Source organism: Scomber japonicus, chromosome 16 (genome assembly GCF_027409825.1).
Source record: "Scomber japonicus isolate fScoJap1 chromosome 16, fScoJap1.pri, whole genome shotgun sequence".
Classification (NCBI taxonomy): domain Eukaryota; kingdom Metazoa; phylum Chordata; class Actinopteri; order Scombriformes; family Scombridae; genus Scomber; species Scomber japonicus.
Genome location: NC_070593.1, coordinates 10925895 through 10953030, shown reverse-complemented (window position 1 = coordinate 10953030; position 27136 = coordinate 10925895). Strand labels below are relative to the sequence as shown.

The window sequence follows — 27136 nt, the reverse complement described above, 5'->3', positions numbered from 1 at the left end:
TGAAAGGACATCGACATTCGAAGTTATTGTTATAGGAATATCTTTTCAGGTGCTGATTGCCAGTTTTTTATAGAATTGAAAATTGGCACCATTCAGTTTCTTTATGGGCCAAGAAATACTTTTTCTCAGCAAGATGATTCGTTACTTGGATGTAAACAGTTTTTCTCTTTCAACTGGTGGATTTTCAACAAAACATTAAAACCCATGAGATTTTTTTTGTTGAAGCTACATTGTCTCTTTGATACTTTAATATTTTTTGACCTTCATATGCCCTGACGGACTTTTTTTGAACATTGGTCACCATGGCAGCAGCCTATCGTGTAGTGGTGAGCAGTGTGAGCTGCTACAACAGTGTAGTAGTGGACCGGCGCACTCACTCCCATGCTGTGCACTACTGCTCGGGGCCATGTGGGGCACTGTCCCAGGGACTAGACTGTACTGTTGCACATCATGGAACCTGCTCCGAGCTGCTTGTTTCACCTGACCCTGCATACATTGACTCCAACAACTCACCCATACACACCAGGAACATTATCTCCCAGCAGCTTCCCAACCATGGTAAAATGAGTGTAACCATGGATACTAGTTATAATGGTGGTATTGCTCTTGAGAGGGCAGGCAGCAGTGGTAATTTGTCTTTAGGGGAGGACAGCCCCACGTGGAAAGGTAAAAAGGCCCCTACTTGGGGAGGATCAACTGGAAACCTGAGCTGCTCTAGCAGTCTGAAGGACATAACTGAAGAGGCCATCAACCTAGCCAGCGGTAAGCTCAAAGAGTTTTCTTTTGATAAGCTCCGCCTGTCCTCCTCCAGCCATGTCACCTTCCGGAAAGGTCGTAAGGTCCGTCCTGACTCTTTCAGTCGTCGCTCCACTGATCTGGAGATCATCTATGGCCACTTCAGCTCCAACATCACCACTAATGGAACAGCTAATGGCATGACAAATGGCACAGCTACTTCTAATGATGAGAACCTGCCACCTTTTGTGCTAGGAAAAGGGGCAGGGACGGAGGAGACAAAGCTAAAAGGCAATTCAGGCACATTATCATCCATCACAAAAGTGGGTGGTGGTTCAACCAACAGCCTGGCCAGCATCAGCAGTGGGTCACTGGACCAAAGTCTGAGCACAATGGCCTCCTTGTACCGCAACACCCTGGGAGATGAAAACCTGATTGCCCGTCTGCTGGAGAAGACGTGTGCAGAGGTGGGCTCTGGGGGTGCAGGTGGGGAGGACATCCGTGCCTGCCTTGATATCTTACTTAAATGCTCTGAAGACCTAAAAAAATGCACTGACATCATCAAGCAGTGTATCAGACGCAAAGCTGGTGGAGGGCCTGAGGATGGAGGGGCCAGTCCTGACAGTGTATACCGGGCCATGATGGCCCGACTCAGCTCGTATCTGAAGAGACTTCCTCTGGAGCTGGAGGGGATTGGAAGCTTGGGAGGTGGTGGGCAAGGTGCACCTGGAAGTGGGCATAGTGATCTGGCTGAGCTGCTAAACAGTCTTCATGCCCTCCAGCAGGGTCCATTCTCTCCAATATTTGGCAATGAGCAACCTCCTCGCTATGAGGATGTGGTGCATTCACCTCCCATCCCAAAGACTGTTACTCACTCTGCATCTTCTGCTCCCTCCTCTGTTTCATCTTCCTCATCTTCTTTGAAGTCAGACTCCAACCATACAAAACCAGTCCTAAACTCCTCTTCCAGAGCCACCCCCCTCACCAATGGACTACAGCATCCACATCCTTCTATCACACAACACACACTCTCTCCTCCATCTGTCATCTGCTCTCAATCCAGCCCCTCTCCAACACACTCTCCGTCCCCTCACCATACATCCCCGACCCCTCCATACACACACACTCCACCAGCATCCCCTATGGAGGCTCTCTATATTGAGGAGGAGGAGACAGATGTGGGAAAGACACCAGAGCAAATAACACATCATACAAACACTCAAACCATAGGGGTGACCACCTCCCAGAACAAAAATGGGACTGTGTTAAGTCAACACATGCACCTATCCCAACCACACACACTCCATAACTCTTCAAATAGTTTGTCAACCAGCACTGGCCACAGCCCCTCTTGGCTTCCCTCCGCCCCATTAGCAGTCTCAGCACCCAAAGTTGTCACACAGAGGAATGATGACATTGACAAGCTTCTGTTGGATTTGGAGAATCTTTCTCAGAGTATGAGCCACCCCAGAAACACTGATCCTCCACTTCCAGCCAAGACCAGGAAGAGAGAGGGTCAGGGGATCACCTCCAGTGAATCTCTTACTCAGTCCAAAATGGCTCAGTTCCAAATCCAAAAGCCAGCCAGCCACCTAGCCATGAATGGTCCTACCACCAGGGCTGCCCAGGGTCTCACTACATCCCAGGGAGAGAGCAATGATGCTGTGGTGGGAGAGGAGGAGGATGGGGCTCTGCTGCTGAGAATCCTGGAGAGCATTGAGAGTTTTGCGCAGGAGCTGGTGGATTCTGGGGCAGGGAGCACAGGTAGTGCTGAGAGGAACAGTGGGAAGGAGCGGGAGGTGATGAGGCTGTTGCAGGACACGCTGGCCTCCACTGGCAGGCCTGACACCCCTGTTGAGAGCATGAACACACCAGCTGCGCCCACTGCTCCATCAATTCACATAACCACAGCCCCAGCTGTACCACCAAAACACTCTCTTGCACATACACCTGCAGCTTCACCTGTTCCAACATCTGTATCTACAGTAACTGAAAATGTGGCCATGGCTACATCTGAACCTGCACCTAAACCTACACTCGATACTGCCCCCAAACCTCTGCCTACACCTATACCTGAACTGACAACTGAGGTTACAGATAAAGTTACAGAAGAAGACTCTACAGGTGAGGCTGAACCAGAATCCATCCCTGCACCTGTAACACCTGTACCTGCAAGCTTGCATTCCTCCACACACTCAGCTGAACCTACACCTGTGGCTGCACCTGAGGCTCCAACTCCTGTTGCCATCTCAACCACAAACGCCATAAGGGATGCTGCTGTTACTGTTGCTGACCCTGCTGCTGTGAGAGACATGGGTTCAACGCTCCTCATCCAGCAGACTCCAGAGGTGATCAGGGTAAGTGACAGACAGACCTTACAATTAAAAATGCTGTCAAATGGACAAACTAATGTGACAGAGGCAGAGATGGACATTTACTAACCCTTTTTCTGTAGTCAGTTGTTGCATTTAAAGCTCATAGACATTCTAAGGACTTACTGTAAAGTACATCTGAGACTTTAGTGAATATAGTTATTTGTTGTGTCTGGTGGGAAAAAAACAGTAATTGCTACATCCAACTTTCTCTGGCTAAAATAGTAGTTTATTGCTCTGACATGTCACTTCTGTTTTGTGGCGTATGGCACGATACATATCCATTGCAAATCAGTAGTCTAAGGTAAAGTGGGAATCTATTCTCTATTAGTGGCTCAGTTTTGGAAGAAATTACATGCAGCTTTGATTTAATTAACTGTTTTCACTGCAGAATTGTAAGGATGTTTAGAATTAGGATCATTATAATGTATTGTAATATATGGCATCATCTAAATATATTTTGATGCCATAATTCTGTATGTGTAATATTTAGAGGCATAGAAAAATGACTTACTGACACACAGAGACAAAGAGAAAGACTGATTGAGCATTAGCATTAGACTGAGAATAGATGATTTGAAAGACTGCCTCTATTTCCTTTGATACGTGTCATTTTGAATGCCGGGCGAGGATTTTATCACTTTGACACAACTGGGTTGATGCCACTGTAACTGATGGGCCGTGATAAATAGTGTTCATTAACCGCAATGAATACCCTGATACAATCTCCCTATCTGGGCTTGAATAAGAAGGCTGGCGCTCTGAATCATGGAACAGAGCGGTTCATTGTGTTAGGAGTGGCTCTTTGATTACTTTTTGTAGTTTATAACTTGTGTTTTGTACTGCAAATGTGTTTATGTCTGCACGTGTGTGTGTTGGCTCTCCTTTCTTCCCTGGGAAATATTTAAAGGTAATTGAGGGTTGTGCCACAAAAGGAGAGAGAGGGTAAGGGAATTGGAGCGTGTGCCTCTCTCTCAGTGTGTGTGTGTGTTTGTGTGAGTTGGTGTACAAAAGGTACTGATACTGCAGTGAATAAACTCAGAACTTATCTCTTATCTCTGATGTGGGTGTTCAACACCACATTGTGGATTCAATATCGACACAGAGTATTGAATCAGTGTCGTCTGTTTTTCCTTTCTTTCTGCCTCACTGCCTCACTGCCTTCTGATCTTTTTCTTTTTTGGCTCTTATTAATTTGCTTATTTTTCCTGCTCTTCCTCCATCCTTCCTTCTCCTCACCACTCTCCCGCCACTGTTGGTGTGTGTTTATTTACTGAGCTGTGTAACCTTATGCCCTGCTGATATGTAGGGCACCTATTTATGAGGTTACCATGGTAGCTGCCACAGTCAGAACAGAACAGCCAGCACCCGAACACATCATTAGACGATCTCATTTCTCCTCCATCCTCTGTCTGACTATCTATCCGTATTTCTTCTCCTTTTTTGTTCTGCTTCTCTGCCTCCACATCCCTTGTAGTCTTCTGTCATCCTTGCATTTGTCACTCTTTCTTTCCCATCGTTTCCTTCTTTCCTGTATGTGGGTGCTTTTTTTTCCTTTTCAGAATCAGGATCATCTTTATTGGCCAAGAACGTTTACACATATAAGTAATTTGACTCCAGTTTAGTGGCTCTCAATGGACAATTAAAGAATAACAAAAACCTTCAGAAATATATACATGAAATGACCAGCTGTTCCTGTGAACTGTAAATTCAATAGAAATAGTGAAAAGAAGTAAAAAGTGCAAGGAGTGATTAAATAAATATTAAATGGTTAAAAAAAATGATGTTGCTTTAAATACATATTTTTTGTTTTAATGTCTTTCACCCATGGTCAAGGAGTTGGTCTACGTTGACCACCACTTCTGGTCCTGTCCTTTGATTGGCCGCTGTGTTATTTTGGGAGCACTGAATAACAGTTGTTGCTGTGTAGAGGGCAAAGTAGCCCAATGAGAGGTGCTGATTGGAGCTCAGCAGGAGGGGGTGTGGGGAGGTGGGGTTGGAGGTGAAGGGGGGTGGGGTGGGGGGTGCGAGGTGGGGTAGGATGTGTGAAGCGTCTGCTGGCACACTGAGTGTTAACGGTATCGTTACCCTCCAAACCTCTCCACCCATGGCAGAACTAGGTGTGAGGGAGACCTAAATCTGTCCACCCCTCTGTACTATGGCATCCCGCTAACAGACTCACTGTCGCCACAGTGTAAATGGACCTGCATAAGTGCATATATGTGATTGTGTGGGTTTGTGCACGTGGGTTGTGTGTGTATCCAGGATTTCATGTACTGTATGTGTGTGCATTTATGTGTTCGCTTATGCATACAGATGTATTCATATGAATCCCATTTGGTAATTTATGCATGTTTAATGGAGCATGTGTGTATGAGTGTATTTGTTGGCCCGAGGTAAGTTGACCTAGTGCTACTGTGGGTCACAGCTCAGTTTGGGAATAGCTCCCTGACACCCAATACTGGCTCTGGCACTCTGGGAATTATGCTAATATTCCTCAGCACCAACCCCGCCCCCTGCCTCAGTTGCACATTAAACTGCCAATCAAACTGTAAACAAGGCAAGCCCTTTCAAACACAAGTGAGAAAACGACCCTGCGCTCTTATACAGCACCACTTAGACACTCCACCTTGGAGATTTGTAGCTGTGTTTCGCTTGGCACTGCTTTGGCTTTGATGGGAAGTTTTGCTAAGCCCTCTGGGATGATATTGGTCCCAGGCAGTAGCATCCTCAACTGTGTGTGCGTGTGTCCACGTGTTTATTGTTGATTCTGCTGCTGACAGAGTAATACAGGGCTTTCTGCACCTGTCAGAGCAGACCCATTAATCTCCATGGAGACAAGGAAGCCAGCTGATATAAATCAGAGGCAAGGCCATAGCAGTGAAACTCAGCAGGGGGACATGGTAGCAGTGATGCTGAGAGTGGAAATCTGTTACACGGTGCAATATTTGTGGTACTTCAGGTCAATGGCCTTCCAGTGGCGGATACTCTTTCTTCCTCATCCTTCTCTTTTTTTGGGAAATATAAGAAGAGATATCTGAGAGCATGTTTTGGGGTGGGGGTGGGTAGGGGTTCAATACAGCCAATGGTGACATGATTTACAGACACACAAACACTCCTGGCTGTATCCAGAGCTGCCATTCTGATGGCTTAATTAACCCACTGCTGATTTGAGTGTTTTGCCAACTGCTATAGATGTTTGGCCATGGTAGAGTTGCACTGGTCAGTTTAACCTTATTCAAGGGTGGAAGGTTTCCCCCAGGAAATAGGTGGGGAGGTGACAGAGCTTTACTCTTTGGTATTTTATATTAGGTTGTATTATCGTAATAGTGACATCCGCTGCTGTAATATTTATAATGGCTAACTTGTAACTGGTAAAAAGTCTGTTAATGAATGACGCTTTACACTGAAATTAGGGAATTGCATGACAAAGACCCTTGCTAAAGTGTGTGTTAATTGACTTGTTTTGCCAGAAAACATACAAGCCAATATACAGGGTGTGTTACAAAAGCAAGTGAATAGACAAATCTGTGGAAATTTAATGATTGAATACACCTCAGTGATCTATATGATCAGTGATCTTTTGCTCAGGTTGTTGATGTCCCGTATCTTTGTTCGATACACAATACACAGATGCAATGTGATTAAAATCTTTGATAACCACTGAGTACGTAGAACAAACCTGATTAATATATCTCATCGATTGCTTTTATAATGATTTTTTTTTAATTGTAAAGAGACCTTGTGGACACCCTGTACTTTGCTTTCTCCAAGCAATAAATGCAACAAATAAAGCGGCAGACACAAACTTACATTTTTCATTGGCAGCGTCAAGTCTAATTAAAACTTGCATTTGCCAGCAACCTGTCCAAAGAAAATCATATCTTAAAGCATACCTAATGGCATACCTAATAAAAGTAAGATTAGCTTGTGGATGTACGTGTGTTTCACAGTCACACATCTAAACACATTCAATCTGAAAATAACAGTCATCTTCTGTTAGTCACAAGCTTCATTAAGGCATTCAGGATTTAAGTGCCACTCAAGGGCAATTCAGTATATTTCAATGTGTTGCTAAGAGAGGGATGAGTGTTCTTCTTTCTGGCTTTTCCTGTCCATATTTTTTAACCAGATGAGGGAAGTGAACTGTTGATCTTTAAGACAGAATCCTGCTACTTCTTGGCACGGGGAACCTTGACAAAAGACAAACGGATAAAGAAAAGCATGGAGATAGGAGGCAAATAACAGGAAGACAGGAAAACAGAATGTCTGTTGGAGACAGCAGGGAAGAAGAAGTTTTTTTTGTTGCTTGAGAAGCTGATGAAGAAAAAAGAGGAATTCATGCAGAGCTAGAGAAGAAGAGGAACGGTTGTTTAAAAAAAGAAAAGAAGAACGGAGAGTGACAAAGAGAGAAAAAGAGAATCATGGTGCTGGGGGAGGGTGATTGGGAAAGCTGGGCGGGGGGTTGCAGTGTACAGTTGTTGACTCTGGGTCGGTGGAGGATGACATCATTTCTCGGCTGCTTCCACAGGAAATAAGGTCACAGCAGGAACCTCGGCCAACCGGGGAAAGACGCCCGTTTCAAGCTAGGTGCACAAGCACACAGATGAATGCATTCATTTATAAGTGCACGCACACAAGCATGCACGGACGCACGCACACACACACACACACACACACACACACACACAAACACACATACAATGCAGCAATGCAGACAGGGACCTGTGTTGCTATGTGTGAGATGAGTTTTCCAATACAGCTCATACCATCCAAGGTTAGTTTGAACAATGGAATATTCACCTCCCAGCCCTTTAAAACACACAAACACACACACACACACACACACACACACACACACACACACACACACACACACATAGACATAGACACACTCACAAACTCACACACTCTCTCTCTAACACACACACACACACACACAGAGAGAGAGAGAGAGTGGAGATCATTAAGTTTACACATTTGGCTGGGTCATATTCGCACACACACACACACACACACACACACACACACACACACACACACACACACACACGAACACAGTGCTTTTAAGCAAGTGACATCATGATTCACCACTCCCAGTGCAAGCTGGGATAGCATCCAACTGCTGTTCCCAGTTCAGTGCACTCTCCTGGTGTGTGTACGCTTGCACAGATGCACACACATATGCAAGTCTGACTTTTATCCAAGTCACTTTTTCATCAGAAAATCAGTTTTAACTTAGTGGGAGGCTTTGCTGCGTAACTGTGTTGGCCTCCCTCTGTGTCGCCATGGAAACCACCACAACATGTTTACAAGCAGTAGGAAGATGGTGGGACTCCCCTTCCCCAGAATACCCCAGTTATGCAGTCTGATTGGCTGAGGGGGGCTTCCTCAGAGAATCATGGCATCAGGGGAGATCAAACGGAGACAATTTTTTTCTGTTAAGTTTTATTTCAGTTTAGTGTGTTGTTGTGGGTGTAGCTGGTTGTGCTATGCTTATGTGCATGTTTCCGTGTGAGAGAGTTGTCTTAACTTGGTGGTTTGCCAATGTTCCAGAACATAATGACTCAGGAGAAGCTTGGGTGTCACCCAGACCCCCACCTAACACCCTCCATTCTCCCTGTCTGACCCTGCCCTCCCTCTCCCTTTGAACTCGCCCTTCAGCCAGCTCCACCCAACCTGGCCGGGTGGTTTCCTCCAGATTATTGCCTTGAAGCTAAGAAACTCTCATCAGTTTATCATGAGAAGTGTGTCAAGATTTTTTTTTTCTCTCAAAATGTATGCCAGTGTGAATTCCAGATGAAGGTCCAGATGCTTTTTATATTGGCTTACATCAGTTTGTTTTTCTTACATTATAATCTCTATAATACCTCACTAGTGACAAATTTGTACTTTTGTTCTAGTTGTTGGTATGTTAATGATACATTGAGCTGCGGTTTCCTCTTTGGTGATCCATAAGCATGTGGTTTTCATCATACAAACCCCACACTCTATCAGCTAAGGTGATGTCAGGAGACTAAGCCTTGAATAAGATGAGATGCCGGAGCTGACTACAGCACAGGACATCAAAGGCAGCAGAAGCCAACATCCTCCGTCAGATCCAGAATCACCTGCCAGGCTTGACAGTTAGATAGTTCAGACATGGTAACAAGCAGGGAGCTGCTACCCTCTAGTGACTGTCAGTCCCTACTGTATTATGGGGTTACTGTGTCAGCTTGCAGGCTAACCTCACTCCTGTTGTTTGATATGAAGAGGATCTATAGCTCCATCTGCAGGAGGATCTGTGAACTAACAGCAGTGTTTCAGGTTTTAAATCAGTTTTCTTGCCAAAGTAGATTTCCACATGCTTGTGTGTTTTATGCTCTACTTTAATTGCTTTTTTCAAGAAAGTACATGACTGAAAACTGCCCTGTTTTGCAACAGTGACACAACCTGCCATGATTGTGACATTATGATGAAATGACCCCTTGTAGGATGGTAGGAAAGGGTGATGAAAAAAATGGTTCTTTGATTGAGGAAATAAGAAGTATTGTATATAGGTAGTTGTTGTATATCGTTCATCTTGACTTGTGTTTGATAAAATGCGGCATTTCTCTCTCCTAACATTCCTGTCTATCTTTACTCTTCTATTTGAAAAATGAGAGGACACAGGTGCTGATCTGCTCTGCCATTGGCTGCGTGGAGTCTCTTACTGCACTTTAGTGACAGCTCTCTCACTGCAGTTCCGGTTTGAGGGCCATCACTATTGCTGATGTGGGATTAGCTCACTTACTCTAAATCCTATGATAGCCATGGGAAGGTAATGCAAAACTTGCCCTCATAGCAATGTGTATAAATATAAAACAGCAGGCTGGCCTATGAAGGCTTGGACTTTGTTGTTATTTAACATTGCTTGTTGACACGCTGCTGTTCCTGCCGAGGGAAGTGATTCAGCAGGCAGTTTTTTGTATGATGTAGTTGGGCAGTCCTTCTTTAAATAAGCAGGGACGTGACACCATAAGTGAAAAATTCCATAAATCTTGTCATGGCAGTCGGCCATTGATCCTGTGATTATGTTGGCAGTGCCAGTGCTTTAAATTTCAGGTCTATTTTATGTGTTTTTATGTGATGCATTTGTTCAGAATGACATACTGTGGCAGTGCATGTAGACTAGAGACTGGCAGGCTGGTATTGGGTTAGCGGTGTTGGTGTTTGTGTTGGAAAATATGCAACAACAAATTGCAAAGCAGTGAACTACAAAAATGTTTTGGTTGATTTTACTTTTAAGTTAAATTTCAATTCAGATATCCATATCAATTCAAATATATAGTGGATGGATATAGTTGTATTTTCAAGTTTGACCAAAACATTGGACTGATAGCTGCTTTGTATTTAAATTTGTGATGTTTTTTATTACGGGACAGCTTCTGCTTCCCTTCAGACCTCCACAGCAGCTGTATCTTTAACTGTTCCCAGGTTGTACTCCTCTGTTTCGGATGTGAGGTAGACCGTGGCCTGCACTGATTCACTTCATCTATCACGGAAGCAGCACTTGAACTCTGTTCTTTCCCTGCAGTTAAGAAAGGGAGGGAGGTTCCCAAGGCAACTTAGTGTTCGTGTGTGTCCATATGTGTGCGTGTCCTTCTTGAGAGGAAGTGAGACTGGGAATAATGAATAGAGCAGTGATGTGAACTGCGTTTCCTGCTGTTGGCACGGTAACCCTGGGAGCATTCCACCCGCCACTCAATCCAGGGAAAGGGTTATCACCATGGAGATGGCATTTGGCATGCCTGGTCTAAAGTGAGTGTGAGTCTATAATCACAGAGTTGGGGAGGAGGAGTCGCTTATTTCATGTGTTATCAGGTTTATATCAAGTTGAAACTTTATTTGTCTCAGTGGGCAGTTGGTTTTACTGCAAGCAATAAAAATAACATTAAATAAAAATATGAGGTTGACATTCATAACAATGCACACTTGCCAATGTAGTAATTATTACGGTAATCCTCTCACAAAAAAATCTGATTTGTGAACTTCTTTGACTTGAACTGGAAATTACATAATTCTACTTGTTTTAAAGGTCAGAAAGCTTTGATTGTGAATGTAGCAATATAAACACAAATTTAACTCGTCCCTCAACCTCTTTTCTGTCCATAATCTGATCAGCAGTTATGGTAAGGCTACTCTATATTGACTAATTCAAGTCTAAGAGTATGTCTCTAACCAACCCCAAGTGCTGTCGTTGGGATTTCACCTGGTAAGCATCAAACCAAATCCATTTAATATCTAGGATTCAATATCTAGGACATCAAAAACATCAAAATTTAATTTAGCCCCTTACAACAAAACGTTACATATGACTTAGAATGAACAAACTGTTTTTAAGGCTTGGTCGACTAGGTGCATGAAACCTTTTTAATTACTTTCTTTCTCACCAAATGTTTGTTTGTTTGGAAATGGACCAGAAAAGAAAAGAACAATAATGCTTTGGTAGAACAAACCATAGCTGTAGACACTCAAGTTCAAGACCTTCCATATATCAACAAACACCACTCATATGTGCACAATGGTGTTAAAACCATCACCATCAAAACTTGTAGCTTATTTCTTCCTGATGGAAGGCAGCCACATCCTTCATTTTAAATCCTCACCCTCTCTCACCGCAATCTGAAATAATCAGCTGTTAAAAGAATAAACCATTTACAATATGTTTTTTACTTTCAGTTTACTATTTGTTTTGCATTTTATTTAGTACTGTCATTGTGATTTATTCTTTGCGTCATTCACTTTCTCTTGATATTGGTCTTGTGAAGTGAAAAAAAGTGAAAAAACATAGAAATACAAAACCTTTTTTTCAACATGGTTATAGATCTACATATCTATATATAATCTGATGAAACTTGATAATTCAAACATAATTAATAGTAACAGATGTGGTTAATGTGACTGAGCAGTCCAATTAAATCACTGGTAATATCTCTTCAAGGTTATCCACAAAATCTACCAAATTGTATTTTAGTATCCTTCCTGACATTATGCATGCGTGCGTGTTGTCAGTGTGCATGCATGTATATGTTTGTGAAGTCTGCCCAGTGCCTGAAGCAGAAATAAACATGAAATCAGTTGCTATATTTACACAGATAAATTTACACACAGCAGACAGCCAATTTCATAGGGCAGTTGTGTGTGAGTGTGTGTGTATGTGTGTTTAGGAAGTTGTTATGTTCACACTATTCAACTTTCCCCGAAAGACTGGAAGAAGCAGTTCCTGTTAACTAGATCCATTGAGACATACACAAACACACGCCCACAAACACTCACACAAATGATATACCATGACAAATTAGACACATGTATCATTGCTCATGTGCTAATTAAACCCTTTAGGAGTGCATGTGTGTATGTCCACTGTGTATTTAACAGTTGGATAAAAGCAGCAGTTGTTGTTGGACAGCTGATCCTCCTCTTTGCTCCCCCTGGTCTTCCCTTCATGCATATTTTTGATTAACGCCGTTGAGGCTGCTGACTCACCTGCTGCTGTAGCAGTGGGGTTGGATCAGGTCTTTACGGTGGGCGGAGGAAATCACACAACACTCCACACACATACACACACCTGTTGCTCAGCTCGCCCTTCAACTTCCATCAGCCCTTCTGTTCTCCCTTTACTATTTCTCTCAGCCTCTCTCACTTCCTCCTCTCTCTTGAACGCAGCATCTTAAATGAATGCTAATGCTAATTTTGAGGGAGATAAGCATGTTGTTTAAATGATGTGATCACTGACATCAGAATCATCCATCTGTCGTTATTGGATAACATGCTGTGTCCAATCAGCATTTACGTTATTATTATTATTATTATTATTATTATTATTATTATTCATTAATATACACATATTCACACTTAATTTAACTATATGAATTTTAGATGACAATAAGATGAATAAAAATGTATAACAGTAGGTTTTTGTTTTTATCAAATGTTAGTCCGTGTAATCAAAGACCCTTTGTCTACATTTGGATCATGTCTTGCTTAACAATGCACCTAAGTGATTTAGTACTGCACTTTTATAAAGTTTGGAAGAAAAAAGGAATCGTCAAAATTGAAGCAGCATAGGCCAAGATTTCCTGACTTTTAGCCACGAGTATAGATTAGTCTTAAAAGTGTTGCATACTACATTTCTCATAATGCAATTCAGCAGCATTTTCCATTAGACTTTCACTGCCTTGTAAATGCCCACATCGTTCAAGCTCCACATCCCCACTTGGTAATGTAAACTCTAAATTTGCAGTCTCCAAGCCCAAGTTCGACATAACTTACCCATATGACATCACTATGACATCATCAGGGTCATTTCAGATTTGACAGGGGTCACTCCAGGGCAACAGTAAGAGTTATACAACTGTTTTCATAGACTTAGTAGCACTAAGTAGTGAGAAGTAATGTGATCTTCATGCATTACATATAATCTGTCAAATAACTGTAGGGGACTAAGTGAAAGGGCTTCACATTTGGCAGTAAAACGTTTTGTATTTTTTCTAATATGTCACCTACAGTTGAATTGATTTTCATCAAGAATAACACAACACAGCTATTATAGTCAGCCACCTGGCATTTAAAAGCATCTATATACTACATTATTGTTTTCATACTGTAGATAATTTAACATTTGAATTCCAGGTAATTATAATCATATTGATGTCTCATGTAGCAAAAATAAACAAATAAATGAAGCCATCATGCAGAATTGACCCACACGTTACTACTGACCTTATATATCCCGCCCAGTGTCCAACTTTCATGTGACCTGAGCAGACTGCAGCTACATTCTCACACATTTTAGTGGAACATCTCAGAATCTTTTAAGAGCTGCCTCCAGCTTGTCTCTGGCAATTGACCCTTCTCACACTTTTCACAGCTTGGTAAATTACTAGTTTTATTCATTTTGGTGCAATGTCAGCTTAGGTGGCACATGTTTGAAATGGTGGCGTGAAGTTTAACACTGGTTTAAGTGGCAGGTTTTAGGACCAAGCGGAGAAACTTCAAGAGGGCAGGGTTACACTGACTGTCAGTCAGACAGGAAAAGAGCACACAGCTGCCCAATGGCATCTGTTCTGGCTCCCTTTACACACACAAACACTCACACTTACATGCACATACACACACACACACATACACACACATGTATCTCTTTATACAGAGATTTATGATATCACATGTGCATCGCTGCAGTTGATGAGATGCTGCAGAGGAAGTTGAAAAGTGGTGGAAGGAACCTAAAAGGAGGGAGAGGGAGGAGTGGGGTGCTCAATATAAAATGAGGGGCTGATGAGAAGACAGTTGTGCACTCCACAGATTTGTTGATAGACACTAGATACTGATTGTATAATGTTTCCCTCTGCAGCATCGGAGGTGAGAAGTGTCCAGAAAGATGACAATGTGTGAGAGAGAGAGTGTGTGGGAGATTGGTATGTGACCTTGGCTTCAGTACAAAGTCCAGTTGTTCCAAAGAATGCAGTAGGGCGTACAGGGAGCTGAGAGGAGTTACCCTAAAAACGCAAGGGGACTCATTTATTTGTGTGGAAAGTCACTCACATACACACAGGCACATTCTGAACTTTTCTCCATGTCCAGTGTGCAAGATCGCTCTGTTCGTCATCTGTTACTCACACACCATGTTGGCATGGAGGAAGAGACATTACATAGTGATGAAATACACACTGATACATGGGTCACAAGGACAGAATGAGCAAGGAATGCAAATGATGAGACATCCTGGAAACATGTTAGAAAGATAAGAGTAGTAACATTTTTTATACAGCAACAAAAAAACCCAAGAAAAGACTGTATGAATTGCTGAGTTGCTTTTGTGGAAAAAACAAACAATTCCAGTTTTAGTATTTTTATGTTTTTGTGTTTCAAACGTAAGATTTCCATGGCACCTTAAGCACTTAGATTTATGACTCCAGGAATTAGAAAATCACTTTCCTCTGTTACTGAAAAGGTTTCACCCAAGATCAATCATGTCTTTCTTCTTAAATGGACCAAACACAGTATATCCTCCTGTTTAAGGAGTTATCATAGTCATAGAGCCCAGTATAGCACTAGAGGGCACTATACTCTCCTTGTCCACTGCTTTGAAACACACGCATCTGTGTGTACTGTGCCAATAGATTCTGAGAAAGTGACGGTTTTCTTTTCTTTGACAGTCAGCGGCAAGCATTGATATATATGGTACAGAATGTGTAAACGGTTACAGGAAGACATTTGTTGTAGTGTCCTAGTGTTGGAGGGATATTAGCTGAACAAGTTTAAAATAGGTTATGCCTGTCTGTCCTGAGGGGATGCCCTGTTGCTCTCTCAGTGCTTTATCAGGCTTCAGATTGGTGTTGCTTGGCACTGAAGAAATGCTGGCCTGACCTGGCATAGCTGGGATAGAGGGCGGACTTTGGGCGCCTGGCAGATAGGGGATGTTGTTTTGGCAATTTATACACTAATCTATTTATAGTCACTATTAATCAGCCATCACCACCTAGGCTAATTTAACAGGGGTGTATTCATCTTTATGTTTTTACTTCCAAGCATGGTTTAAGAATTCAACCACCACTACTGTATTTATTTTGCATTTACTTATCACAATACTGAGTGTGTTCTGTTTGTTCTTCAGTATTAGACACTTACTTGATTAATTGATGAGAAGTTATTTTGATATCTGATTTATCATTTAGTAATTGTTTTAAGGAAAAGGCTAAACATTTCTTCTTTTAAGTTTCTCAAATGTTTAAAAAAAAAGATTTGCTATAATTTAGGGTTTCTGGGCTTTAACTCATAAAACAAGCTATTTGGAGGCATCTCCTTGGGCTTCAGGAAACTGGGATTGGCATGATTAATTATTTAACTCTGTAATCATATTAAAGGTCATCATTTGCTGCAGCTATATTGGACTGTTGTTATTAGCATTTTTCATTTTGCTTTCTGATATTTTATAGACTAATTGCTTATATGATTCCTCATTAAAAATGATCAGTAATGATACTAATCATTTTTTTCAGCCTTTAATAAAGAGTGAGTCTTGATAAGTGAGTCTTGATTAGTGAGTCTTGATTAGGGCTGTGAGCTAATGAAGTCTGTGAGCTAGTCTAGTGGGATTACTGTATGTCAACAGATATAACAGCAGGTGCTATGCCCGCTGATTCATTTCTCCATCCCGAATTATCTCCATGAAAATATTTCAGCTTACATCTCCCATCCACTCACATGGAAGCACTGACCTAAGCTTCCTGTCTGCAGTAAAATTATTTTAATCAGAGTCACTTTCTGTTGTAACTTCCCACAAGCTAACTTTAGTCAAAGGCAGGGGCTGAGGAGGGTTCAGGTCCTGCAAAACACTACACACAGATATGCAACATGGCAGCAGCCCTCCCCTCCCCACCTCCCACCCTAATGCTCAGGACAGCCGGTTTGCTGTGCATGTGTGCGTGTGTGTGTTGCCAGACTCTGGCATGGGTCATGTTTCTCAGTGCAGTTTGTCAGAGCCCAGCTTGGAGCAGCAGGCACCAGTGAGACTACATCAAACACATGGAGACAGGGGGGACACCGCAGGTTTTCTACCCCAGAAGCTGCTGTTTGGTTCTGCCATAAAAACTGCTGGGTGCCATGGTTATACCTCCCGGTCTGCACATTAGCACGGAAGTCTTAAGGAACATCTCTTTGCATAGACATACTGCTGGATTACTGTGGTACGGGACACAGCTTTGGGAGCCTGTGAATACAAGTGGAGTCTGGAGGAGAGAGATTTTGTGAGATTTTTGTGTGATTGCCAAAGAACATTTTGCGTGAAATCACACTCATGCGGGATATTCCTCCACTTTCCTGAGGTGTTTGACCTTTTTTTGGTGACTGGATATCTGAGTTGTTAAGTGGACTTCTTTATTGCAGTCCAGTCTTTTTCTTTTCACTGGTTATTTGGTTGCTGGACGGTGCTGGTCCATCTGTAGCCACCGTGTCAGTGGCCGTGTCTGGTGGGGGGTTGCATGTCTCGGCCCCCACCATGATGATCAAGGAGACGTCATTACGCCGGGACCCTGACTTGAGGGGAGAGCTGGCCTTTTTGGCCAGGGGGTGTGACTTTGTCCTCCCATCACGCTTCAAGAAGAGACTCAAGTCCTTCCAGCAGCAACAGGTCAGTCAGTGCAACGAGCAGGATGGACTGGGTTCAAGTTTGAACGTGAACACAAAATGCAAACTCATGAGAAATATGACAAAGTTAACACAGATGCAAAACACAGTCAATATATGTAATTGTCTCTTAATGATTATCTCTTTCCTTGTTTCTCTCTGTTACACACATGAACAAGCATGGATGCATCATATATGAAATGCACACACATGCAGTAAATGCATCCTGTTGCCCTCATACACACAGAGTGACATGCCAGGGACGACAAACTATTCTGAAGCAGATACCAGCAGGGTATTAATAGGGCAGGAGGTGCAGGAATAGAGTGATAGAATGAACGCTGTGAAGGAGAGTGGGAGGGGGAGAACCGCTACAGCTGTCCAGCTCAATACACACAGTATGGAGGCCTCACACACCAAACACAGCCGGCACCAGGGAGTTCCTGCTGGACCACACTGAAGAGTTTTGATTTAAGCTGTGCTAATTGAATGGTGGTTTTTATTGTCATGACATCTCGCTTTGTTGTTGTTACTACTGTAAGTTATTGTCTTGTGAAATAGATAATAGAATAGATTGATAGTAACATGAGGAAAAAGATGTGCTGGAACTGTCTGAAGCATTTTTCCTTTTCATCTGTCCTGCTTTCCTTTGGTTTACTAAAAGAAAGCAATAAAAAATTCTTTGAAATAAAATAAAACAATCAACAGATATTTTAAAGCTCTACAATGTCCAACCAATTCCACCTAAACTAGGACAACTGATGTTTTCTCATACATTTCCAGCATATAATGCAGCATGTCACTTTTTTGCAATTAAGAGTGCTGTCAAATTTGGTTTATTTTCTTTTATTAATGGGCATATATACAAAGAATAAGGTTTTTGAACGCTGGAAGGGCTTCAAACCATCATAAATACAGTTACATAAATACAGTGTTTATTTAATTTAATGTGGCTGAGATGAGGATAAATTAAGCTTGACTGCAGAACTGCATAGGCTTGATTGCTACAGGCTTGTGTCACCTGAGGCAGTACTCTTTCCAGTAGTTTAAAGCAGCCTTCAGCACTGACTGCTTTGTACCTGCCTGCCTGACTTACTAACCCATTGTAAAACAAGTCCCTTGTTGTTTGCACTGTATGTATGACTCACAGGGAGTTTCCACCACATCCCTTACACAGGTCCTTTATCCTTATAAAGTCAAGTTTGGTCTTTTCTGCACCGCTAGTTACTTAATTAGTATCCTACCCTTAAACTGAGTATGGAGTTAGGGGAAAAAAGTTTTACATTTTGATTAAGTCAAAAATCATGTAGTAATGTAAGTGTGCTGCCATTTTTACAATGTATTGCAATAGTGTATCTCTGATTTGTAACAGTAGGTTAGTTGTAGTGGTTGACATCAAATATAGCTTGACTTTGGTATTTCAGTCATCAGCATGTTGTCTGTGTGAGATGTTGCAGGATTTTCTTTATCTTTCTTTTTAAATGATGGTTGAAAAGAATTGCAAATATGATGTGTAAAGTAATCACCCTCAAGCCTGCCTGTCCATTCCCATACATGATCTCTCTTCTCTATTTTCAGGTCCAGTCCAAATCAGAGAAGAAACCAGGCACACCCCCACCAGCCCCTGCCCCGATCACAGCTACGCCTGCCCCCACACCACGCTCACCCAGCCCTCCTCCGGCTCCGGTGATAGTCACCCCTCCTCCCCCTGCCATCAACATTCCCAGGTTCTACTACCCCCATGGGCTCCCTGCCCTGGGCCTGCCCACCAACCACGATGCAGCAATTGCTGCCATCGAGACGGCCTTCACTGAGTTTGAGGAGGAGAAGGCTGACATATATGAAATGGGCAAGATCGCAAAGGTCAGCAGTTTAACAAGTGACATTTTTATTCTTCTTTAAAAGGTTTTAAATGAAGGAATTGTCAGTAAAAAGACAAATTAAAAGGTCAGCATCAACATTCACTTTCAGGAATATGTGAGATCAACATAAATATTATAAGTCTCAAGTTGATATGACTACACTGCTTAATTCCTAAAGGTTTTTTGAATCCAGAGATCATTGCACAAACAATGACCTGCTTGATACAGTGTTGTTTTATGCTGCCACTCCCTTCTAAGCAGTGTGATCACTGATTCCAGGAAAACATGCAGTGTAGTACAGTAGTTTTTCAGAGTAATGTAATGGTATTGTTAATTATGTTTCAGGCATGCAGTTGTCCACTTTACTGGAAGGCCCCAATGTTCTACGCAGCAGGTGGTGAGAGGACTGGCTTCGTCTCTGTTCACTCCTTCATCGCAACATGGAGGAAGTAAGACAGAAGTCGTGTTGATGCAATTCTTTTTCATAAAATAACTGATCAGGTTATGATATTAACCATTTCCCACCAAAACCCTCTTCTCTCCTCTCCTCCAGGTTGTTGCACAGTTGCCACGATGACGCGTCAAGATTTATTTCCTTGCTAGCCAAACCTGGTTGTAAATTCTTGGAGCAGGAGGACTTCATTCCTCTACTGCAGGTACATGGCATATTAAGACCAGTCAACACCACAGGCCATTTGTGGTTGGTCGCATGTATAACTTAATCTGGTGAAAAGCTTAGACATGGAGGAAGGGCTGTATAGGAAGGTGGCACGCAGAATCAAATGTGATTACAAACATTTATGCAAACATCTCCATGCACCCTCTGTATATTTTCCTACCAATGTGCCTAAATTATGTTTTTTCTGTTTTTTCCTGTTTTGTATATGTGTGTTTAGGACATAGTGGATACACACCCTGGGCTCACATTTCTGAAGGATGCACCTGAATTCCATTCCCGCTACATCACAACGGTAAATAGCAAAAAAGAAATAAATAAATATAGAAACATGAAATCTAAACCAACAGCAGCTCAAAGTTTTTGCTTGGTATTTTTTCAGGAGAACTTCTTTTGTGACTTTAAAGTCCTGTGTGTGACAGGTTGCCATGGTAGGCCGTTGTTAGTATCATGGTAATATCAATACCACTTAGTCCCAACACACCGCTTCATGCAAAATCATATGAGAGTAAAGCATGAAAAACAATCAGCAGCCTAGATTAAACATTAGTCAGTGTTGCACATTATTAATGTTGTTATGCACACTTGATGTATTATACGACACATGCACACAAGAACTAATTAAACTAATAATAAAATGGTTAACAAAGTATGATTTACTGTATTTATCGTATTGCAAAATGACATAACATTATACACAGTGCATTAAAGCATTAAATTAATAAAAGCAAGAATTCACAGGAGTTTGCCATGAACACAACTAATATTTGTAGGGAAATGCATTGTGGCAATGCTAATAAGGTTGTGCAAAACGACAAGTGTGACAAATAAGGATTAGAATCAAGATGTTCAGTATTTAATATCACCTCTCAATCAACTCCTCCTACGTTGTCAGCAAAACTGCTTCCTTGCACATCTAGTAACCTTAGCAGACTCTCGGTGCATGCGTGCGTGTGTGTGTGTGCGTGTGTGTGTGAGAATATGTGGACCGGGACAGCTGCAACACATGTCTCAGAAGTTAAGGGTTTGCAGCATAGAAGTACAGAGATGCAGAGAAAGGCCAGCGTCCAGTGACATCACGGAAACACTGATGCCCCCTATAGCTGGCTGCAGCAGAAGCCCTGGCCCTCGGCATGCCCTTATTAAGACACTTCCTTCAGTTTAGGCCAGCTGACCCGCTACTGTATGAGACATTAGTAGCCCTGGGAGGTCCATGTACCAGGAAGTAAGTGCTAATCCGCTCTTTACTAAGCCGCAGGGTTGTGTTTCAGGGACAGAGAGCCTGGACCCTTATGTTTCCATTGTCCTGTCTCACTAAAGTTATGAATGGGGACAAAAATATCAGTTGTGGATGTACTGTTGGTCTCTTATTGCAAGGTGAGGAATATGTTTAAGTCAGGATGACAGGGCTTGTATGGATTTCATTAGAGTTTCAGCTGAAAGTCCATCTAGTCTGACAACTCCCAGTGGCTACATTCAGTTTCAGATGTTGACTTCCATTTCCCTCTGCCATCTTTCACCTAACTCTGCAAAAGTCATATGTTAATCAAATCTTAATTACCTTAAGATTTTATATTTTTTACCCATGATTAAACTTTTACCTTTATTACAAATTTTTCTCGAATTTGTCTTTTTTTCTTTTCTTCTTTTTTGTATTTATTTTACTTGATCATGTGGTTTGCGTTTTGGTCTTGTGTTTTGCGTTTCACTGCTGTGCAATCAATTGCCCTTTGGGGACAAATAAAGTAACAGATTGATTGAAAATAGTAGAGACACATGCAGTAGAGACAAATATTAACATAATTCTCTGCTGCATTATCAGTGGAGACCTGCCATGCAATTCTCTACATGTATAACTTGCATTTAGACTTCATGCTTGACTCCAAGTGTCTACTGTGATCATCATTGGCTCTCTCTCTCTGCTAATTAAAACCATTGAATACTGTTTCTATGCCAGGTGATCCAACGGATATTCTACGTGGTGAACCGCTCATGGACGGGCCGTATCTCCATGATCGAGCTGCGCAGGAGCAACTTCCTGCAGACGCTGGCCCTGCTGGAAGAGGAGGACGATATCAACCAGATCACAGATTACTTCTCCTACGAACACTTCTATGTCATCTACTGCAAGTTCTGGGAGCTGGACACCGACCATGACCTCTACATTGACCCCAAAGACCTGTCGAGATATAATGACCATGGTAACTTGAATTAATAGGGGTTATCACAAAGTAAATCACGCCTGAAGACAAGAATTGTCATTTCAGAGTGAAAATAAAAAATATTAAATTTATGGTTGATGACATTAAGATGGTCATTTTCCTGGTACTATTTATTAAATATGGTTTGGATGCCAGTGAAGACCCAGAATCAGAAGCAGACTGTCTTTGGATTTGGCACATTTAATTGCTTAGTTTCCATTTTGTTTGGACCCCACTAGCTAGTGCAAAAAACAGCTGTTTGTCCCAGGCTCAACACATTCATGCTGCCTGATGTGAAATGCATTACACTGCTAACTGTGTTATATTCCCATGTAGCCAAAATTTAATTCCCTGACTCAGTACTTACGCAAATCACTGTATGCACAAAGGTTTAAAACAGTATCCATTTGTTTCTGTGTGTTTGAACAAAATCACATTTGCTTATTTTTCTTATTCTCTCCTCTGACAGCATCTTCAAACAGAATCATCGAGAGATTGTTTTCAGGGGCCGTTACTCGGTAAGTGGAAACACACATGTAAACAAACACAGAACAGCTGATTATTTCACTGTAATAACAGTACTGAATGTCTCTGCCTCTCTTGTTTCCAGGGGTAACGCTGTGCAGAGGGAAGGCAGGATGAGTTATGCTGAGTTTGTGTGGTTCCTCATATCAGAGGAAGACAAGAAAAATCCCACCAGGTAATAGACTATATAGTCTCTTGGGACTATGTGATTGCATTTTTAGCCTATGTTTCTGTCTGTGTGCAGTGTGTGACTCTGTTGTCATTTCTCTCTCCAGTATAGAGTACTGGTTCCGCTGCATGGATGTTGATGGTGATGGCGTCCTGTCCATGTTTGAGTTGGAGTATTTCTATGAAGAACAGTGTGAGAGAATGGAGCGGATGGGCATCGAACCTCTGCCTTTTCAGGATCTGCTCTGCCAGATGCTTGACCTGGTAAAACCTGATAACTCAGGTTAGCTCACTCTCCCTTCTTATTATCATGTTATCTTTCATTTATCTTCCTTTTAAAGCCACACGCTGCCATTTTCCATTAATCTCACTTCCTTTATTTTACACATGGATGTGCTTGTGTTGTTTTCTCCAGGTAAGATAACACTGGGTGATTTGAAGCGCTGCCGGATGGCTCACATATTCTTTGACACTTTCTTCAACCTGGAGAAATACCTGGACCATGAACAAAGAGATCCATTTGCTGTGCAAAAGGTGTGAATCTGCATTTCTTCTATGCAATACTAAGCTACTGTGCGGGAGCTGGAAGTTTGAAAGGGTGTCAATACTTGTAAAATACTGATGTTTGTGGTATGCATATGGTGTTCCAGGACATTGACAGTGAAGGTCCAGAGCCATCTGACTGGGATAAATATGCCTCAGAGGAGTATGAGATACTGGTGGCAGAGGAGACTGCAAATGAGCAGCTACACGAGGGGTATGTCACAGACTTCCTGCACATATGTGCATTTTCTAGTATAGAAATCCTGGCATTCCATTATTTAAATTGGTTTCCTTGCAGTTTAACATTCATTAAGAAGCTTCCAAAATTACCAAAGGCACTTCTCTTGGTACCTAAAAATTTGTTTGACTGGTAATTATAATGTAATAGTATAGTATTATACATACTGTGTGCGGCAGTAGTTAACCTGTCTCTTTTGTTCCCAGGTCATTTGATGACGACTATGAATCTGAGGAGCTTCAAGTCTCTGGAGAGATTGGGAATAAAATGGAAAAACTGGTCATATCAGACCTGTCAGCATAAAATTGCTTTCCTGAATTTCCTGGGCCTCTCTTTCTGGAAAACAGACTAAGTGATAAAGGGGCTTTTGGGATGGATGCATTGAAAAAACAAATGGATATAAAGACAGACAGAGAAAAGGACTCTGGCATCTGTCTTAGGATGACTCTTGAGTCTCCTCTGAATGGACTCATGAGTTTTTGTGTGTGTGTGACCGTAAACCAGCACTGTTCTATGTCTGGTGCAATAAGGTATCTGTATTCATGCAGAAAGCAATGTCACTGCCTCCCACTCTTCACTTCATCTGAGACAACGAAAGCAACAATGGAAGGAGAATGGTTCAATAAGCTCTAAAAGGAATCAAGAAAAAAAGTCACTATGAAATGAATGTAATTGCCATTGTGAAATCTCTGCTGACAATCCTGCCAGAAGACAATCATCTGAATATGCAGCAACAAGTGTTGCTGTGCTGAAGGTAGATAGTCAGGTAGACTGTCGGTGACACGAACAGACTCCTAATTGGAGAGATAGAAACATTATTATAGTTATAGGCACTGCCATTGAAAACTCACAACAGTCAGCTGCTCAGTTATGAGACACATAGACACTGCCATCAGAAATCTGTTGCTTGTGCAGCTTATCACTGTGTTCCTTGTAAAGGAAGTTGTTAAACCTCTTATCCCCTTCAGTGAAGAACAGTTTGGATGATGGTAACAGCACCTCACTGTGGTCAGTCTGTGCTACTTCATGCCATTACTGTCATGAAGCAGAGCCACTGTGCATAATGGCTGGCTAACCTTTCCATAAAGCAGTGCAGTTCACAGCACAGCCTGAGCTGCTCTATTCTTAGTGTGGCATTATCAGTGCTCCACCTTTGGAGTCCCTCTGCAATCATCTCTAAACCCTGTAAAAAGTCTACATGGACTGTAATGTTCCAGCCATTCACCTCAGTGAGTTAATTCCCCATCAGGTCACAGTGAGAGATGTGCACATAAAATTATTCATGGTCACAGACATATCAAACTCTCTGGTAGAGTTGCCCACACATTTCCATCTCATCTGATGTAACATTTGTAATAACACATTAGTTGTGCGTAAGAAACCGACAACTCACTGTATGTTTTTCACATCTTTTTTGGTAATATTACTTTGCTCTGTTGTTGTCGTTTATGATAAAAATTGCAATTTTTCTGCTTAGAAATCTCATTGTCACATAGCATTTGTCTATGAAGCGTTCTAATTTCCATTCGCCCTGTAACACACATACAGTATAAAAAAGCCACCACTAAAGATGCATCATAAAGGATCTGTTCACCCAAATTATGCAAAAACACATTTTTTTCACACCAGAAGTAGTATTTAGCCTTGAAGATAGTTGTGATTATAACAATATCAGGTTCAGTGATAGTGATGCTACCTACATTGAATGATTACATTTTAAAATGTAACCACAACCTCTACTAAACCTGTTAGTCAGAATAATCCACCCACTGTGAATAGCTTTCATTAGAACCACTTTCTACTGAAGAAAGTATCCCTCACAAATCTCTTGAAGTCTGTTGTTCTTGGTTTTAGAAATGCAATAGTATTGAGTACAACAAATGAAATTGCATTTGCCTTCATTGTGTGTGTGGAGCATTAGTGTGGATGCAGAAATCCCAAAGATGGCTGTTTTAAAACCTGAGTATAAAGTATTTGCATGGATAGATACCACTAAAGGTGAGTGAGAGCTTTTTTTTCTTTTTAATTTTGGGTGAACTGACCCTTTAACTCCATTATTGACTGTGTTTTACTCACAGTGACAGGTGCATGTGTTTACATTGCCCTTACTGTAATAAGTAGAGCTGTGTGTTTGCTTATAAATCACTGATAGAGGAGTGTGTTTTTGGAGTGGAGCTCTCAGTTTGAGGCTGTTTATACGTCATAGTTGACCCCATGGGGATGGTGTTCTTGGGGTCAGTGTGTGTGTGTGTGTGTGCGCGCGCGCTTATATAACCCTTGAATTAGGAATGGGACAGCTCTTGTCCTCAATGGGTTCAAATTCACTGGCATATACCTCCTGTACTGGCACCTACTGTACACAGACACATAAAAACACCCATACAAACACCACTTGCTATTGAAAGGGAGAACAAGAGCTAGTGGATGGGATAAGGCCATAATGACTTTGAGTTTTCCCTTTTTTGCTTCATAGCCATTGTAAATGTGCCTGACTGTATATTAAACTATATTATTATAATAATAACGTAATGATAAGCCATTATAGATATAACGGCTCTCATTTTCAATGTATTTTGATGGTTTGTATTGCTGTGCCACTGTGTGGCTCGGGATAGGGGGGTAAATTATGTTAGACGTGTGTATGTTTGTGTGTAAAATGCGTGGTGGCTTTCGTCAGAAGCGGGTGAAATCCTCTGGAGGACTGACCTGAAGCTCCGCCAACCTGACAATCACAAAATTATGTGTCATACACAGTAGAAACTCCTGATGTTTCACTGCTGTGGTCACACACACACACTCTCAAGGAGACTGGTTCATCCAGACAGTATTTAAGAAGAATTGATGAAGGCTTTTCGATGTCTCCGATTGAGAAACTTTCTGGCTCTATGCAAAGTGTCCTGGTGCTCATACATGCAGCATCAGGCAAGGAGAGAAGCCATGCAGAACTTTTACCCTAAAATTATGCCTCTACTGTGAGTGGTAGAGGAAAAACTTTTACTTTGATGTACTCTCTCTGTGCAGAGTAGGCTGACGTGTTAAAATACTGATGGTTATTGTATTGGCATGATTTTCTTTCTTTTTTCTTTTCTTTCCTCTCCTCTTTATTCTTTCTCTCATCCTCTGTTATTTGTTGCTTTTGTCTGAAGTTCAAATAAAGATGTTTCAGAATATTAATCCTCCTTGAAATGTATTTACCGTTATCCACTATTACCTCAGACGCACACATGTACGTCATCATTCCCTCCTTATGTACACACTGTACTATAAGTGTGTTTGTCTGCACTCATTAGAGTGTACTTTAATGACTTGGGAACTGCTGTGTCCTGCCTTCTAACATGTTTACTTTTTCAGTGCATGTATTAAAAATATGAATTTGTATCAGCTTCAAGTAAAACTTCAATCATAAAAACCACCCCCCACCCTCCACTGTTCTTAAAACAAGTTCACTTTGGAAATTTACACTGGACACTGTGATGTAATTGGGGTTTTGGGAGTTTGTTTTCTCTTTTAAGTGGAGGAAAGCATTTGATGGCAGTTCATTTCATTGAGGGTTCTCAGACCCACATGGCTGGGACTGTGCCTGGCACACATGACGTGAGCAACTGTGTACTGAGTCAGTGTTCACTGGCGTCACTGTTGTCATGGGAAACGGAGACCAAAACAGG

General features: G+C 41.8%; 1 protein-coding gene across 2 annotated transcripts; it reads left to right on the top strand.

Moving 5' to 3' along the window:
• Window positions 1-26318, top strand: ppp2r3a (protein phosphatase 2, regulatory subunit B'', alpha). 2 transcript variants are annotated; one of them, XM_053335050.1, is made up of 12 exons: window positions 1-3092; window positions 18837-19121; window positions 19466-19569; window positions 19674-19776; window positions 20017-20091; window positions 21754-21997; window positions 22467-22515; window positions 22608-22697; window positions 22798-22973; window positions 23106-23224; window positions 23341-23447; window positions 23678-26318. In XM_053335050.1, exons 1-12 carry the CDS (start codon window positions 303-305, stop codon window positions 23772-23774), a joined length of 4239 nt encoding a protein of 1412 aa, XP_053191025.1. In that variant the 5' UTR covers window positions 1-302; the 3' UTR covers window positions 23775-26318. The 2 variants fall into 2 exon arrangements, with proteins under 2 accessions (XP_053191025.1, XP_053191026.1); XM_053335051.1 differs by lacking the exon at window positions 1-3092 and adding an exon at window positions 17086-17262.
• Window positions 26319-27136: the final 818 nt, after the last annotated feature.

Excerpts from the sequence above, each read along its gene's own strand:
- ppp2r3a (XM_053335050.1), top strand. The coding sequence starts at position 303 with ATGGCAGCAGCCTATCGTGTAGTGGTGAGCAGTGTGAGCTGCTACAAC. Across the intron at positions 19,777-20,016 it reads ACTTCATTCCTCTACTGCAG|GACATAGTGGATACACACCC; the intron begins GTACATGGCATA and ends ATGTGTGTTTAG. Across the intron at positions 22,974-23,105 it reads GGTAAAACCTGATAACTCAG|GTAAGATAACACTGGGTGAT; the intron begins GTTAGCTCACTC and ends TGTTTTCTCCAG.